This window comes from Mirounga leonina, unplaced genomic scaffold (assembly GCF_011800145.1).
Source record: "Mirounga leonina isolate KUSES-001 unplaced genomic scaffold, KU_Mleo_1.0 Mir_101609, whole genome shotgun sequence".
Classification (NCBI taxonomy): domain Eukaryota; kingdom Metazoa; phylum Chordata; class Mammalia; order Carnivora; family Phocidae; genus Mirounga; species Mirounga leonina.
The window spans coordinates 10757499-10775226 of NW_023270164.1; the positions used below are offsets into that span (position 1 = coordinate 10757499).

The window sequence follows — 17728 nt, forward strand, 5'->3', positions numbered from 1 at the left end:
TGCTAAAGGACTTGCATCCAGAATATATAAAGAACTCTTAACCATTTGACAGCAACAAAAATGGCAAAAAGTTACCACAAACAGTTCACCCAAGAAGTAGAGAGTCTAGTGAGCACAGGAAAAGACGCTAAACATTAGTTATTGGAGAAGTGCAAATTAAAATCAAAATGAGATGCTCCAACACAAGGACTAGAAAGAAAGACTAACGATACTCATAATACCAAGTGCTAGCAAGGATGCAAAACACCTAGAACTCTCATGTTGTTGATGGTCAACAAAAATGGTACAGCCGTGCTGGGAAACAGTGTGATGTTGTCTTGGGAAGTTAAACATACATTCACCATTATGACCAAGCAATCCCAATCCAGATATTTACCTAAGAAGATAAATAAGTGTGCATACAAACACCTGGACATGAATGTTCATACCAGCTTCTTTCATAATAACCAAAAATTCAAAAAATTCAAATGTGTGTAAACTGCTTAGTGAATAAACAAATATAGCATTATTTACCTTCAAAAAGGAACAAAATGCTGACATATATCAAACATGGATGAACCTAAAAAGTGTTAAGGTAAGTGAAAGAAGCAAGACACATAAAGTTATTTACTATGAAATGCACTTATATTCTAGAAGGAATAAAACTAGAAGAATAGAAATGAGAAGAATCCAAATCCAAATCCCAGATATGTAAGTGAGAATTTTAATTACAAAGGGGCACAAAGGGATGCTTTAGGGGAATGAAGAAGTCCAATATGTTGATGCTGTTGGTGGTTACATCACTAAATCTTTGTTAAATCTATAGAATCATACACCTAACAAAGGTGAAGTTCAGGGTATATATATTATGCCTCAATAAACCTCACTTAAAAAAAGAACAGTCACATCTGCATAAACGTATAATGAAAATACATGAAAATGTGAATTATATTAAAATATTATATACAACCAAATGCCATATGGTGCTACTTATTAATTTCTTTTTATTAAAATACCTATTAAGCATTAAGAATAAACAATATTAAAAAGTTGTGACCTCTAGTTAATGATATGCCTTTGGCAGTATTTAGGGGTGAAGGGTACCGATCTCTGAAACTTACTATGAAACTCACCACAAAAAGAAAGAGGACTGATGGAAGGACAGAGGAATCAGTACAGACAGAAGAAAAAGCAAATACAGCAAAATGTTCATTGTAGACTCCAGGGGGAATTCTGTGGGTGTTCAAACTATAATTCTTTCACTTGTTCGGTGTGAAATTTTTATAATAAAATGTTGGGGAGAAAGGCTAAAGAACAGCAAAGTAAACCCAAAGTAAGTAGGAAAAAGGAAATAAAGGTAAAAGGAGAAGTGAACAAAACGGAAAACAAGAGACAGGGAAAATTCACAAAGGCAAAGACCTTTCCGTGAAAAGCTTAACAACCTTTTGATGAACTTCAGACTTCACCCTACTCCATGGGATTGGACAATTCGGATTACTCGAGTGAGGCCACTCTTGAGACTAACCATTCCTAGAAGACTTCTCTCAGAAGAACCAGCGAATTTTTTTAAAAGATCTATTTATTTATTTGAGAGAGAGAGACAGAGAGTGAGCAGGGGGAGGGGCAGAGGGAGAGGGAGACAAGCAGACTCCCCACTGAGCGGAGAGCCCGATGCAGGGCTGGAGCCCTGGACACTGAGCTCACGACCTGAGCCAATATCAAGAGTCAGACACCCAACTGACGGAGTCACCCAGGAGCCCCATCAGAACAACCAGAGAATTGCTGGGACCTGCCAGAAATTTCCTATAGGCCCAGGGGAATATGCAGTCCCGAAGCAGCTTGAAGTCTGGAGGAATGGCGGAAGAGAAAAAGCTGTCCACCTGCTCCTGTCGTCTCCTCCGCCCGACCCCATGCTCCTCGGTGAGGCCTGGCCGTGTCTCCCGAGCCTCTGAACTCTTCGCAGGGGATATTTAAAACGGTGGATCCTACCTGGCCATGGGCGTCGGGCTATCTGCAGTGTCCCTCACAGTGCACAGAACCAGGACCACCCGGGGCTTTCTGGAACGATTTCCATCAGGTGGGGCCTAACAGTGAGGATCCTGCGGGGTCCACAGGTCACTATGTGAATGCTTTGGGTTAACAAAGACTGTAGTAAGACATGTTTTATTAAAAACAACAATAAAAAGAGTGATGCCCACTACCGAAAGCTCCCGGGGGTCGAGGCACCAGTTCTGGTGCTTTACATTCATCCACTCATTAAACTCTGACAACCCCGTAAGTTCTAGCATCAGCCCCACTCTACAAGCAGGCAAAGAGGCTCTGAGGCGAGGGTGCAGAGGGACAGCTAGTGAGCCAAGAAGCCAGAAATCCAGTCTGGGCTGTGAGCTCCAAAGCCGGAGCCAGTGACCCCTGGCTGTGGATGAGCACCGAATCTCCTTCCTCTGCCCTCCTCCAAAAGGAAAGATTGTTTAGGGAAGGTTCCACCAGCCCCACACCGGGACAGTAAGAATAAGATGCAGGCATTCTCTCTGGGGTTCTGTGTTCTAGGCAGAGAATAAGCCACAGACACCTAGCTAGGTTTAGAAGGAGTTACCAAATGGAATGCAGACATAGAAGCTGAGCTCTATTATTCACACTTACAAATGTAACCATCAGGAAAACTACAAATAATAACTTAACAAGCATTGTGCAGAGCTGAGGAGAAGGCCAAGGTGGAAGTGAGATAAATCCTGAGTTTTCATAGAGGGGAGATAAAAGAGAAATCTCCAGAAATGCAGGTATGAAGGGATTCCCGGGACCCAGGAGGTACCCATCCGCAGAATTATAAAGAGAAACCCCGAGAAGAGGCAGAACGTGGAGGTGTGGCTGGGAATGTGCTGACATGACCTGGATCCCGGACTGCCCTGCACGCACACCCAACGTGGGTCCGGTTCCTTCCAACAGAACAGGTGTTCACGAAAGGTTACTGGACTCAGGGAGGGGGCTGCGCCTCTGAGCTTGCGCTTCCTCCTTCCAGGGCACCACTGAACTGAGAACGAGACTCCGCCAGTTCAATTCCTGGAAACCCCAGAGCAGGAAAAAGCAGGCCACGAGCAGAGCAGAAATGCTGATGGATCTGGACACGGCAGCAGGTATGGGGTTGACGGAGCACAAAGAGGACACCGTACCCCCGAAGAGCCGTGGGGGAGGCAGGTGCAGGCCAGCCCAGGAGGCCCCGACAGAGAGAGGGTGCACAGCCCAGCAGAGGCGGGCTGTGGGGAAGCCGTCGGGGTGGCCGCTGGGAGCGCGCCAGAAGAAGAGGAAGACCGGCGTCTGAAGAGTGTGTGGATCCCCACAAGGGGCCCAGAGCCAAACCAACCAAACCCACGGAGGAGGCAAAGAGCCGCTGTGCCCAGGACGGAGGCAGCGCTCACTGAAGCAGGCCGCCCGCGAGGGATGTCCTCTCCGGGTCCCCTGTGTTCTGGGGAAAGACAGAGATGACACGGAGGACAAAACAGGTGAGTGGGAGGCAGGCAGTGGTAAGAGCAGGAAGCTGACAACAGGCGGAGTTGGGTCACATCTGGAAGAGATGGGGGGACTGAGAAGCGAGGACTGGGACCCATGAAGGCTGACGCGGTTGAGCACGACAGAAGCACGGAGAGAGCACGAAGGCTGCCCGGCCCGGCCGAGCTGGAGGCCACCAGCAAAGCTTCTGGTCCCCACCAGCTCCAGCAAGCCAGGCGGGATGACTTCCCCGAGGCTGAAGAGGACTCCCAGCGTTAGATGTAAAGGGCCCACAGGACGACAGATAAAGAGGGCGCGTCACACCTACAGCACATCTCTTCTGAGGAAAAGGCAAATGCCCACGGGAGGAGAAACAGCCTCAAAGCTTCCAGAAAGGAGGGGGAGCAGGAAAGGCGGAAGGCCACCCAGGATACCGGGACGTGGACTTGGGACCTGAACCCCAAGCAGAACAAGGGGGCTGCGGAAGGGTGGCGGGGGGGGGTGTGTCATGTGCCCACCACGGCGGCTGGTTTCATCGAAGCCAAGTCAGGTCCCCGAGTCTAGGGACTCTGACAAGAGCCCCTAGGCCTGCCCCTGACGCCCAGCTCTCGCTGACCTCCTGGTCCCCTGCCCTGGCCCAACGGGCCGCGTGCGGGCTCACCTGGATAGTTCCACGCCGACGGCCCTCCCTCTGCCCTCCTGGCCTCTTCTCCTCGTCCCGATCTCAAGACCTCATCCGGGCTGGCAACGAGGTATCCTGAGGAGGGGAAACGACACAGACTTCGTTAGTAATGCCAGACGTGTTCCAGAACCAGGGCCTCTCCCTGCCAACCGACACGGTCCGGCCTCGGTGCGGGCCCCGAGGACGGCTCTGTGCCCCTCAGTGCAGACCAGTCACCGAGAGGGCGAGAGCACAGACATCCGGGGCGGGGTGCACACGGGCTCTGACTTCCCAGCGGTGAGCCTGAGGCCCCAGCTCATTCCGGGCTCCGGAGGCCCCGGAGCGGGCAGCAGCTGAGGTGACACGAGGGCGCGTGTCCCAGTCACGCTGCGCAGCCGTCCCTCACCCACGGACACCAGGTGGCTGTAGTTCTCCAGCGTGACATCCCTGTAGAGGTTCTTCTGAGCGGAGTCCAGCTGCTGCCACTCCTCCAGGGTGAAGTCCACAAACACATCCCTGAAGGTCAAGGATTCCTGCAATGGCACATTCCTCATGAGCCCGCAGTGCTGGGCTCGGGGATCGGGACCCTGTGCCCCATCCTCAGACTTCCACACGCAGCAGAGATTCAATCTGGCGCCCGCCCCGGGACACCCCGGACGCAGGAGGACAGACTGGCTTTGCACAGTGGGAAGTCACTTGCCCAGGGTCACACAGCGAGGACAGAGGGATGAAAATGCACGCGTTCTGCTCGCCACACCCACGTCTTTCAACACGACACTGCCCCGCCTTTCTCGACACAACTGTTCCCTGCTGTTCGCCGCACAATTTGAGACCGTGTAGTGGATGCAATGTTCATGCCCCTAAATTATTTTAAACGTTATAGAGAACAGAAGAGGCGGTAAAGAGAGCTTCCTCTGGAAATGCAATCTTTTAGCTCCCTGACTGAACACAGATCAAGCTGCTAAGTCCAGAGGATATAAGGAATGATAAAAACAAACACACCCTCTCTGAACTGAGGGCGCTTCCCCTCGTAGAGGGAGAAACGCCGCACTTACCAAGGCACACAGGAAAGGGAGGGGGGCAGGAGGGCGGGCTGCCTGTCCTCCCAGGGCAATGGCAGAGGCAGAATAGGGAACGGAGCCTACAAAGGAGTCAGTTCTGCTCGGGGCGGGCAGAGAAGGCTTCGCAGGGGACATAGAGCTATGACAACAGTTCTGAACACAGCTCCTCGGTCAGGACTGTGAGGTAATAGGAGATAAGTACTGCTCTTGGCTCCAGGTCCCTGTTGCAGAGCTCCTAAAACCCTCACAAATCCCCACGTGAGAAGAATACGAGGAGCATCTCGTGTTCTAACGAGGTGACTCGAGGTGAGCGGATGGGGCTGGAGACCAGAAAGGCCAAGCTGTGACTGCAAGCTCTGGATTTTCAGACCCACCCACCCTTCTCCAGCAATGGAAGAGGGGCTGGAAATGGAGTTAACCACTGATCGGAGTTGCGTTACGAAGCCGCCATAAAATCCCCAGAGCATGGGTTTCGGGGAGCTTCCCGGCGCGTGAACACATCCATATTCCGGGAGGATGATGCTTGCCAAGTCCACACGGACAGAAGCTCTTGCGCTCAGGGCCCTCCCAGGCCTTGCCCTACGTATCAGTTTATCCGGCTCTTCGTGTGCATCCTTCATCATATTCTTTAACAAACTGGTAAATGTTAAGTCAGCGTGTCCCCGAGTCCTAGGAGACGCTCTAGCAAATAATCGAATCCAAGGAGGGCGTCACTGGACCTCTGACCTCTAGCCCGCTGGTCAAAAGCCTGCAACTCGGGGCTGGCATCTGACGGGGGGCCCGGGGGTGGCCGTGTGGTGGGACTGAACCCTTAACCTGTGGGATCCGATGCTATCTCCAGGGAGCCAGTGTCAAAGCTGAGTCACGTGTAGGACACCCATCTGGTGCGGCAGCGAGTTGTGTGGTGTGCGGGAACCTTCTCCACATCTGGTGACCAGAAGGGTCAGAGATAAAGTGTTCTGTGTGAGGGCAGAGGAGACACGCTGGAGAAAAGCAGGCAGGGAAGACACAGTAGGCAAGGACTGGGCTGTTTCCCTCCAGAAGGCGGCTGCACAGTCACCCGACTGCTAATCGTGCCTAATCCACCATGAGAGGGAACAGGAAGCAGGAGGGTGGGAGTCTGACCTGGTCAGCAGACGGAGGTAAGGAAGGAAGGGTCTGTGTTTGGTCTTGTCGGCACCAAACAAATGCTCACTTTTCTGCGTGCCCACATTCCTCTCAGAGAGAGAGCAGGACCCCCCCCCCCGTTGACACCTGCATCTCCTCCTGACCCCCCACCCCCCACTGGCCGGTCTTCAGTCCGGGAGACACGTGGCACCCACAGGGCCCCAACAGGCCTCACCGGACAGCCGGTTACTCAGCGCTACAGATGGGAGACGAGCCGGGACACTCCTTGGGCAGCAGGAACAGTGACAGGAAGGTGGGACTCTCAGAGCAGACACCCCTCCTGTCACCCCTCCCAAGTGACAGCTCAGGTGCTGGAGACCAAGACCACACTGGGGAGCGCAGGGGAACACCTGGCTCGGAGGCCCTCAGCTGTCAAAATTCACGATGCGCAGAGCCCCCGACCTAGAATCCTCACCTCCAGACAGCTATCTTGCAGATGAGACAAGCTCACAAGGAACAAACGGAACCGTACACGGCTGAGTGTCGCTGCATCGTTTATGATATCAAAAGACAAGACTATTCTCAATGCTCAGCCCTGGCAGAAGGCAAATATACAGGACGGTATTTCCAGCCAGTGGAATATCACAGAGCCATTTTTGTAAATGGGGTACCACCTGGGGGTGATTTAGCCCTTCGGGGAACGGGTGGCAATGTCTGGAGAAACTCTTCACTGTCACCACGAGGGGGAGGAGGTGGGGACACTGGCATCAGGGGAGCCCGGGGCAGGGACGGTTAGATCGCGTCCAGGGCACACAGCCGCCCTCCACAACACAGCACTGCCTGGCCCCAAATGTCAAGCGTGCCCAGGTGGAAAAACCCGGGGTGGTTCAAACACACAGTGAAACGGAATGGTCGTGGGGAAGTCCAGAATGTGCTGGAATATGTGAAGAAGGAAGAGTTCGAAAGTGAATGGCATTCTTAGGTGCGAAGACACGTGCATACGTGATCTCGCCAAGAACGTATGAAACAAGGAAGGACATGGGGCATGGGGTGACGGGGAGAATGACTTTTCACCTTTTGTTAAACAAGCTTTTGTTTTGAATTTTTTACCATACGTACACATCATTTTTCACAGTGCTCGACTCAACATATCAACACTGTTCAGACTATGTGTTTAGAATCTTGACATCCATAGTCTCAAGTGAATCAGGTGTATAACTTACTTGCTGTAATATCTTTATCAAATTTAAAGATAAGTGGCTCCATAAAACCAACTGGTTTCCTTTTCAACTTTCAACAGCCTGGAAAAGCTGAACACAGAAATTATCTGGTCTTTAACATTTGGGGAGAGTCATAATTAGTCTAGGATTTGGGACAGCCAATTCAAGTATGAATACCTTTGACCCCAAAATCCAACTTCTAGGTGAATCCTCCTTAAATACCCGCACTATTGAACACACACATAAAGAGTCGTCCGAGAGGCACCGTACAGAACAGAAAAAGAAGATCCAAATGCTGACTATGCACAAAGAGAGCCACAGTTGAATGAAACATCCAGAGCACCGCATGGAAACGGAAGTCTTCTTTCTGCACTGAGGAGCAACACCACGCAGAGTAGAACCAGGCGGGAAAAACAAGACGGGAGCGGGGCTGGCTCGGCATCCGTGCACACTCACCCACCACAGCCTACGGACCTGTGGTCAGCTCAGGAAGCTCACAGAAACGCAGCCACCCCACACCATCCCCGCACTGTTACCAGGGGGCACTCGGAGGAGAAACGTGGCACTGGGGGCCGAAGAAACAGGGATGTTGGGACTGTTCTTCAGTGCACAGAACATCAAGCATGGATTTACTTTCATTATTTGCATATAACGAAAAAGCAAACAGTGAGGTGGAAGCAAAGACACAGAAAAAGCGAGTCTACGGGCTTCAACGAGCTTCCCTGAGAAGCAGAAGAACAAAGAGGAGGTGCGTTTCCCAGAGGAAGAAGTAGATGAGAACAGTCACTTTCCTTCTCTCTTTTGTTGTTTTCTATTTTGGGTTTTTGTGGCGAGTGGAAGGATCGGAGGACCCGGAGGTGGATTACAGCTTGAATGGAAAACAGCCAGGCAGAAGGGAGCGACCGATTGTCAAGGTTACGATATAGGTGCCCCAAAGCTGCCTCAAGTTCCCTGGAAACAAGGGAGGGGGGAAATCAGGAACTCACCCGGGCCGCGGCCATCCTCTTCTGCCCCGGACAAAGGGCGGGGATCTAGGAAGACAGAATGAGGGGGGTCGAGATCAGTGCGTTCAGCCATGAGACCGTCCCCACCAGCCTGATGACCATCCCCCTTGCACCTGGGGAGAATGATATGCAACGAGCCTGGGAGCTCCAGCCCGGTCCCTGCAACGTGGATAGGCTCGTGTGGGCTTTGCACAGGACCTGTGTCTGCGGGCCTCCAAGTTGCCCCAAATGAGTCTTGTTGCATTTCTCAACATATTTAAAAGCAGATCACAAAAACACAAGGGCAGCGCAAGCTCATTTGTTCACCTGTACGTACACACTGAGGATCAGCAGTGTACCAGAGCGTTTACTAAAATGTTGACACTGCTTTTCTCTGACTGCTGATTCAGTTTGCTGCTTTTCTTTACTTGCATTTTTGAATGTGAACATTATCACTCATAAAATGGAAATGAAAACTGATTACACGGAGCCCCAGAGGTGACCGACAGATAGCAGAGTCTGGAGGACGGGGACCTCTGGCTGTGGCTTGCAGCACGGAGACAAACCAGGGCTGGGGAAGGAGCAGGGAGCGGGAAGGGAGTGAAGAGCCCAGCACTGGTCATTCCACGAGGAGCTGGAAGCCACTGACCTTGTCACCCTGCACACACTGTCCCTCACTGCCCGCCTCCCCCCGGTCCCGGCTCGTGACTTCCTCCTTTCCCAGGATGTCCATTCAATTGCCTGCTCTTCCCCGCTTGGCAGTTTTCTTTCTTTTTTTTTTTTTTAAAGATTTTATTTATCTATTTGACAGAGAGAGAGAGAGAACACATGCACAAGCAGGGGGAGCTGCAGGTAGGGAGGAAGAGGGAGAAGCAGGCCTCCCACCGAGCAGGGAGCCCGACGCGGGGCTCGATCCCAGGACCCTGGGACCATGACCTGGGCCGAAGGCAGACGCTTAACCGACGAGCCACCCAGGCGCCCCTGCTTGGCAGTTTTCTAAGCAAAGTCTCCGCCAGGAGCTTCTACAGAGTAGCTCCTGCCCCAGCCACCCCGGCGGCAGCCTCTCGGACACCAGCGCTCAGCTCCATGCAGCTTAACGTCTCCTGCTCTCAGGCCCCGTCACAGTAGCACCGAAATGAGGCAGCAGAACCAGAAGACAGCGTACCTGCAGGCTACTTGCAAATTTTACCGAGGCAAAAAGAAAACAAAAGTGCTCTGCACTTTGCTCAGACTAGGGGGAGATTCAACATTTGTGCAGAGGTGGGTGGCATGTTCACGCTCTAGGGCTGACGCAACTCCAGAAACAGCCGATGGAAAAGAGGCGGGCATATGCCGTGCACACAGGCGTGGCAGGACAGGACAGAGTCCTTCCAGGCTGGCAGTGATCCTCCTCACCCTGATCCTGCCCCTGCAGGACTGCGGCAGGCCACTGCCTCATGGCAGCATCCCTCCATCCACCTGCACATTTCATCTCTCTCCTCCGATGCGGTCCAACTGCCCACGGTCACACAGTGGGCATGGGGTCTCGCAGCTGGAGGAGGGACAGAGGCTGCTGCGGGTCCAGCCCTTCTTGGACCTGCCGTCCTCTAAGCCTCCACCCCCTGCCCCGGGGTCCGGGTCTGTCCCGGGAGTCTGCACCCCCTGCACTGGGTTCTGGATCTGACCTGGGACCCTGCATCCTCTGCCCCGGGCTGAGGCTCCTCCTCCCAGGCCCCTCATAAGAGCTCTCTAGTTCCTAAGGATGCAGGACCAAAGGATTCAGAGACAAACCCATCTCAGCCAGACCATCCCTGCAGCACCATGTCTGTGCCTCTGACCCAGGGGGACTCACCTTCTGAGGCTGCACACTGGCTCTTCTGTAGACTAGGAAGCCCAGGAGCGGGCGAGCTGGAATCTGCAGTTGGTGAGCAGTGGTCTCAGTGACGCACCCTGCTCCTGGAAAGAAGGACCACACAGGAGATGTCATTAGCAGCCCCTGTGACGGAGTGAAGTTGAGGAAAACTCAAATGTTTTAATTTATGGAAGGAAGCACAAGGCCTCCTCTGAGTTTGAAGAGTAACGTTTAGTAGGACCCCAGCTATCAGCAGACAAGGAGCTGAGCACTGCCCGCTCCGGAATCGAACGGATTGCCTGCTCTGTCGCTTTTATTCATTCAGTGAAAATGCTGAGGGCCCGCTATGTGCCTGTCCTACGGGCTGCGGATACATCAGGGTACAAAACAATCCGAGGTCCCCGACCTTGTGGAGCTGTGTTCGAGCAGGGAAGGCCGACAGCAAGCACAAACTTGATCAATTTCGGGAACGTTAGTTAGAAAGGCTAAGTGCTAGGCGGGGGGGGGGGGGAAGACGGAAGGATCCCCCGGGGTTGACTAGCTGTGTGACTTTGGACAGCTGTCCGAGCCTTTCTGTTCTTGCTTCCTCGCAATAAAATGAAGATCATCGTAGCACCTGCTCACAGGCCATCGGGAAGATGCCCGGGAACCCCAGGGGCGCCTCGCACTTACTAGGCACTCAGCAAACTCACTGATCGTCTCACTTGCCGTCGCCCGCATCCCGCTGCCCACACTCAGCCGGCCGCCCAGTGCCGCGAGCCCGCAGAGGCGCGAACCCACCACCCCCGGCCTCCCCTGCAGCCCGTGTCCGCTCCGCCTCCCGGCCCTCGCCTCCCACAACCCGACAGTCGGGGCGGAGAACAACCACCGGTGGGACCTCGCACCGCCCCCGGGTCAGCGGACCACTTCCGCTCCCGTCGCCGCGCAGCCCGAGGTCGGAGCGAGGCGCACGCGCACGAGCCACTGGGTTGGGGGGGCGGTCCCCACTGTCAATGGGCAAGATGGCGCGTGTCGCGGACAGTGATTCGGCCGGGGTTCGGCCGAGGCGCGAAGCAGTGACCAGAGCGTGCGAATATTTCCCGCGACGAGTCGCACATCACGGCGGCGCGCTGGGGGGTGGGGGTGGGGGTGAGGGCGGGGCGGGACGGAAATGGCGTCTCCGGGCGGCTAGGCGCGCGCGGAGGGTCTCAGCGGCTCCGGTTCCGCCGCCTCCGAGGCCGAGGCGCTCTCTCCCGCGCCGTTCTGCTGCGCACCCTCCGTCCCGCAAAGCCGCGCTCTCCGCTCCCTTCAGCTCGTCGCAATAAGGAACGGTAGCGGCGCCTGCTGCGGTCCTCAGCGGCACATGGGCGCGGCCATCTTGGGGGCGGGGCCGTTCCCTGGGACCCGTGCCCTTCCCAGGCCCAGGGGTCAGAGAGCGGCGGTCCGGCCCAGGCGGGGCAAGTGGCCCCGAGGAGGGTCTAGTAGCCGGGCCGGAGGGCCGGTCACACCCACAGACGAGGAAAGGCCGATGCCTCATTCTCCTGAAATAAATCGGGTTGCTCCCGTTTCGGGGACCCCGGGCGTCCCGGGAGAGTGGTTTTGCTTTCTGACGACACTGCCTAGAGAACGAGAGAATCTTGGGTCTCTGACAGTGGCAGCCCCTGGTAGCTTGGCCTGCTAAAAAAGCCTGCAAGTGCCCTTGGGGAACGTGTGTGTTTCCGTAGGGTCTGGGGAAAAAGAGGCCAAGTGTGTGCTGCCCTTGTAGCTGCGTGGTCACCAAGCAGAACCCTTCGGGCGGTGCGTGGTCGGCTCTCAGCTCAGATGCACCCAATTCCTTCCGAGCTAGAGCCAGCAGGTGCCACGCACTGTGAGAGAAGCCTGTGACAAAAACCCTCATGCAGTCCACCATACACGTGTGGAGGCTTCCATTTGGAACATACTGCTCTCTCCCTCTCTTTCCCTTTCCCCTCTGTGCGTCAACTAACATTCCCCGGGTGGTTTGGATGATTCGCAGCCCAGATCTCCGGCGCAGAGTTCTGGGAAGTGACTGTCCAAGCCTTGAGTAGGAGTCCCGGGAGAAGAGCCCGTTCTCCCTCAGGCGTGTGAGTGGGTACTGCTCCCCACTGCGAATGCATTCTTCGTGCGTTTGTGATGGCCCGGCCTGGAGATGCTACCTGTTCGTTTCTAGAGGAGAGGTGACCTGCTAACCTTCTTTTCGGAGATCACGATCAGGAGGCAGGAGGAGGTTAGTAGAGTTAGTCTGCTAGTGTCCCAGGGACGATTGAGAAACCCCCCGTTGCAGAAATACCTGGTCTTTGGCCCTGGTGGGACTCTCCCCAGATCCTGGTAAGACAGGGACAGGTGCTTGCCGAGAAGGAGAAGACCTGACGGTTTGGGTGGGGCCCGGGGAAGGACGCAGATTTGTTAGTCCTACAACGCCAGCATTTCTAGTGTGACTTGGTCGTTTCGGAACCGAGAAACATGCGAGGTGTTCTTCCAGTCCATCCTCTGCCCGGGCTGTTCGGATGTATCAATCCACAGGGGAGAAGGCTTGTCCCCACCACTCTCTGGCCCCTTGGGTCATAGCTGAAGACCACCTGCCTAAAGGGCTGTTGTGACTGATGTAGGGTGCATCTTAGAGCCCCCAGGGTTTAGCCCAGGGCAGGCTCCCGGTCTGTGGTGGCGGTTCACGTTGTTTTCTCATACACACTCGGGAACGTGCTCGGGCCGTTGCTGTACCTCCCCATAGTGTGGGCTCCCCCTTTGCCGCCTCCTTGCACGATTGTGCCCGTGCCCGGTTCCAACCTCACCCAGGATTACCGCTCATACTCAACGGAAAACATTTTTTCCGTCGGCCACTAAGCCTTCTCATTAAGTGAAAACGAATTGTAAAGGGTAAACCTAGGAGGCCTGGATTGCTCAAGGCCTGTCCATGCCCCCGAAAATCCCGTTTCAGGAGGACTGGTCCTTGTCTGGCTCCTGGGAGACCACCACTAAGCCCCTGTCACGTTCTGCCTGGTGGGAGGGTTTTTGTGTTCCAAGCGTCGCTGTTCCAAGTTGGCCCGGTGGTTTATGCAAACAGTGTGACTTAGGTGAACATCTGGTTCTGTGTGTGTGCGGCCTCGGGCCGTGCTGTATCAGTTTGACATCTGGAGGGCTGTGGCCTGAGTAGCTAAAGTCCTCACAGGGATGCTGCATGCTCGCAGAACCTCCAAGAAAACCCCTGGCCCCTAGGCCTGGGTGGGCTGCCCTGGCTCGCCGCGCGTCGCAGGTTTGGGTGCACAGGAGTCCTGGCCGACTGGAGCGTTGACCGCGGGACTCCTTTGGGAGGAAACGAGTGCCGTGGCGGGCCTGGTTGCTACGGGGCCTCCCCCCTGCCCCCTTTCCCTTTACTGCTTCCACTCTGCACGCTCGCCCTGCAAGAAGTCCTAGCCGCGTAGCAGAGCGCTCAGAAGGCCTCCCGGGACTCAGAAGTAGAAGCGCTCTTCTGACGCTCGAGTCCTAGGGAATCCTCCAGCCTGCGGGTGGTCTTGGAGACCCGCGTTGCTGCACATGCTCAGAGGGGTACGCGCTCCACCGTGTGCTTGGGCCATCCCGGGAGTGGACCTTCTGAACCCAGTTCGACTGTGCCCTCGGCAATAGGCGGGTCGCAGCCCCGAGCAGCGGCATCCGGAGGGCGCGGCTGTGCTTTTCCATCGCTCAGAAACAGGTCCTGGGTGCGTGCCCTGCCTGAGCAGGAGCTGCGCGAGCTTGCTTTCTTGCTGCATTCTGCCGAGGATCCCCGGTACCTGCCTCTTCCTGGAGTTCTTCCCCACAATGGCCCAGGTGACAGGCCTGGCAAACTATGCCTGGATGGTATTCTGCTTTTTGAACTGCATGAATCGCTGTCAAGAATGGAAGGGCAGTTGCAGGCATTCTCCTGGCTAGACCGCCCTGCCCTCTCTCCGACTGACCCTTCAGATTGGCACAGGCAGGAGCGGACCAAGAGTGAGTGGCGCTGCTATAGTCAGAAATGAAGGTCTTCAGGGCCAGTCCCTGTACTCATCTGTGCTTTATAGTCCCCTCCTCTGTTGAAGTCACTGTCTGCTGTGACTTTATCAGTTGTTTCTGCCAGACGTCTTTTCAGTAGGTAACTTTTGGTGTAATACTGGTTCGTATAAGAAAGTTATTGCCTACAATCAAGTAGATTTTTACATTTCTACCCGCTTTGGTTATCTCTATATGGGTTTCCTATTGATTAATGTTGAAGCATGGAACAAAAATTCTTAATAGCCATCTCTAGTGTGAATTTCCCATGCTAAGCCAGGGATGACCCATGAATTATAATTTTTTTAATTTTATTTTGTTGTCTATAATAAATTAGCTTTTGATGACTAAAGTATAAGCTTTGGGTAAAAGATCATACCATAGATTCATATTATCTCTATTTTATATGAATTCTCTCGTGCTGAGTAGGAGATGAACACATTCCTTCCTCTCTCCATTTATTACATTCATAGGGGTTTCTCCGAGATGAATTCTCTAATGCTTGCCAACAGTGCAACCATGTCTGTATTTGGGATTTCCCAAATATAATACATTTGTAGGATTCTCCCCAGCAAGAACTATCTCACATTGACGAGGGCAAAGTCATGTCTAAAGGCCTTTCCTCATTCACATCATTTATATATTTATATATATTTATTTCATTTATATTCATCTCAGTATGAATGCTATCATGTTGAGTAAGATGTGAGGATTGGCGAATTCAACACGTTTGCAGAATGAATTCTCTTATGTTGAGTAAGCTGTGGGTATTGGCTAAGGCTTTTCCATGTTCCTAACTTTTTTTAAAAAAGATTTTATTTATTTATTTGACAGAGAGCACAAGCAGGGGGAGCGGCAGGCAGAGGGAGAGGGAGAAGCAGGCTCCCACGGAGCAGGGAGCCCGATGCGGGGCTCGATCCCAGGACCCTGGGGACCATGACCCAAGCAAAAGGCAGATGCCAAACTGACTGAGCCACCCAGGCGCCCCTTCATGTTCCTAACTTTAACAAGGTTTCTATTCAGTATGAATTTTCTAATGCTGAATAAATTGTAATCCAGAACTAAATGCATTTGCGAATTGATTTAAATCGTAGGCTTTCTCTGTGCTCTCTGAATTCTCTGCATTCTCTGATGTTACATAAAGTCTAAGCATTACATAAAAGTCTGTCTTTTCTCCAAAAGACAATCTCTGTCCTTGAGCCAACGAGTAGAATTCTTTTCACGTCCATTTCATTTCAAGGGGGTTTCTTTTGCATAAGCAGCTTGCTTTACTGTAACTAAATTTATTTGGGAATTTTTGATCATACGTATACTCTTGTGGTTCTCTAATTCCTTTTGTGAAAATGCTCTTGTTTAACAACCACTGACGTCAAATGGAAACCTTCACCAGTTACATTTGCCTCTTCTTTTCTCAGTGTTTTTCTTTAGTATGGATAACTCTCTTTTACCTGAAATGCTTCCCTTTTCCCCTCTGCTTCTCAAATTAACCTTTGCATTGTCACTTTTTTTTTTTTCTGAAATGAAAATTGTGTCATTCTCAGCATGCATGGACCTCCTAGCTAGATACCAACTAGGGACTTTGTAGAATCTAGATTAGCCATCAGGTACATGTTGGTGATAATGAGTAAAATATATATACTAGGAAGAATGATGCACATCAAAAAGCAAAAATACAACTCTAAATAAACCTAAGAAGATTGCACATCATCTATATAAAAGAAAATAGGGGAGCCTGGGTGGCTCAGTCATTAAGCATCTGCCTTCAGCTCAGGTCATGATGAGATCGATCCCCACATCGGGCTCCCTGTTCAGTGGGAAGCCCGCTTCTCCCTTTCCCACTCCCCCTGCTTGTGTTTCCTCTCTCGCTGTGTCTCTCTGTCAAATAAATAAATAAAGTCTTTAAAAAAAGAAAATAAACTGTATTTCTGAATGCAAATGCAATACTGGAAAAACCCAATTGCCCATAAATCTAGTCCATGAATTTCAGGCAATTTGAATCAATATCCTCAGTAGGATGGAGGGCCTATAGGACAATCTTTATTTTAATTGGCAGGGAAAAAATATATATATATGAAAACAGCCAAGAGTATTCTGAGGATAGTTGTAATAAGGGAAGACTTATATTATACTCCGTTATAAACTACACTAAATAAAACGTGGCACACACACAAAAAAATTAAAAATATAAAATGTGGTGTAGAGCAGAATTAAAGAGATCACTGAAATAGAATAAGAAATCAGAATCAAGTATATGAAACACTAAAAGTCTCAAGTTTAGCTAACAAGAGTGAAAAAATAAGAAATTGAGAGGGGAATTTGACTTATAAAGTTTCTATAAATTTACTTAATGCTAGGTTATAATGGCTGACAAAAAAGTAGAAGAGGTCCAGTGTATATTCATGCATATATGGATGATAATATATGATAAAAGTGTTGGGTAAACAAAACCAAACTGGAAGCCATAAAGTAAATCCTAGACTTCATTAAAACATCTTTAAGGAAAACCTGGGTGGTTCAGTCGGTTAAGTGTCTGCCTTCAGCTCAGGTCATGATCCCAGGGTCCTGGGATCAAGTCCCATGTCGGGTTCCCCCAGGGTCCTGGGATCAAGTCCCATGTCGGGTTCCCTACTCAGCGGGAAGCCTACTCCTCCCTCTGCCTCTGCCTGCCACTCCCCTCTGCTTGTGCTCTCTCTCTCTCTCTCTCTGACAAATAAATAAAATCTTATAAATAAATAAATAAATAAATAAATAAATAAATAAAACCTCTTTAAAATCCAAAAGAAGGGGCACCTGGCTGGCTCAGTCGGTAGAGCATCCGACTCTTGATCTTGGGGTTGTGAGTTTGAGCTGAGCACCACATTAGGTGTAGAGATTACTTCAAAAAAAAATTTAAAATAAACATGGATATTTCTGATATCCAAATAGAACAAACATTATAAAAATCCAAAAGAGAACATATGCCACAAAAAACTCAAAAGACAAACTGTACATCAGGGAAAATATTTGCGACATTTGTGACAAAGAATTAGTATCCCTGATAAACAATGTCCCCACAAACTCTGATGTAAAAGGGAATATACAAATAGAAAAATGGATGAAGAGTATGAAGAGGCAAATCACAGAACAAGAAAAAAGTCGTAATTATTTTGAAGTTAGTTTTGTTTTTCTCTGGAATGGTACACTGTGTTTCAAAGGTGGAAGAAAGGAAGTTCATATTTGAGGGGGAAGTGTGATGAATCTCATATCCGTATCTCTAACTGTGACTTTTTTCTAAGCTCTAATTCTACATTTCCTGCTGCCAACTGCACTTAATGCTCGGAAATCAAATTCACACCTCAAATCTATTAAGACCCAAACAAATTCATCATCATATTTTTAATCACATGGTAACATAACAA

The 17728-nt window shown here is 51.4% G+C and overlaps 1 protein-coding gene across 8 annotated transcripts in view; it reads right to left on the bottom strand.

Annotated features, from left to right (window-relative positions):
• ZNF674 (zinc finger protein 674) overlaps nt 1-11433 on the bottom strand; it is a 29792-nt gene extending 18359 nt beyond the window's left edge. Inside the window, exons 1-5 of one of the 8 annotated variants that reach the window (XM_035003609.1) lie at nt 11210-11433; nt 10326-10429; nt 8498-8542; nt 4530-4656; nt 4124-4219 (exon numbers count right to left, since the gene is read on the bottom strand). In XM_035003609.1, the coding sequence (XP_034859500.1) occupies nt 4124-4219; nt 4530-4656; nt 8498-8512 (238 nt within the window). In that variant the 5' untranslated portion in view covers nt 8513-8542; nt 10326-10429; nt 11210-11433. Of the gene's footprint in view, nt 1-4123; nt 4220-4529; nt 4657-5178; nt 5485-8497; nt 8543-10325; nt 10825-10997; nt 11146-11166 lie in introns of those variants that run through there. The other 7 variants (XM_035003601.1, XM_035003587.1, XM_035003594.1 and 4 more) reach the window with 7 other exon arrangements.
• Between the last annotated feature and the right edge of the window lie 6295 nt (nt 11434-17728).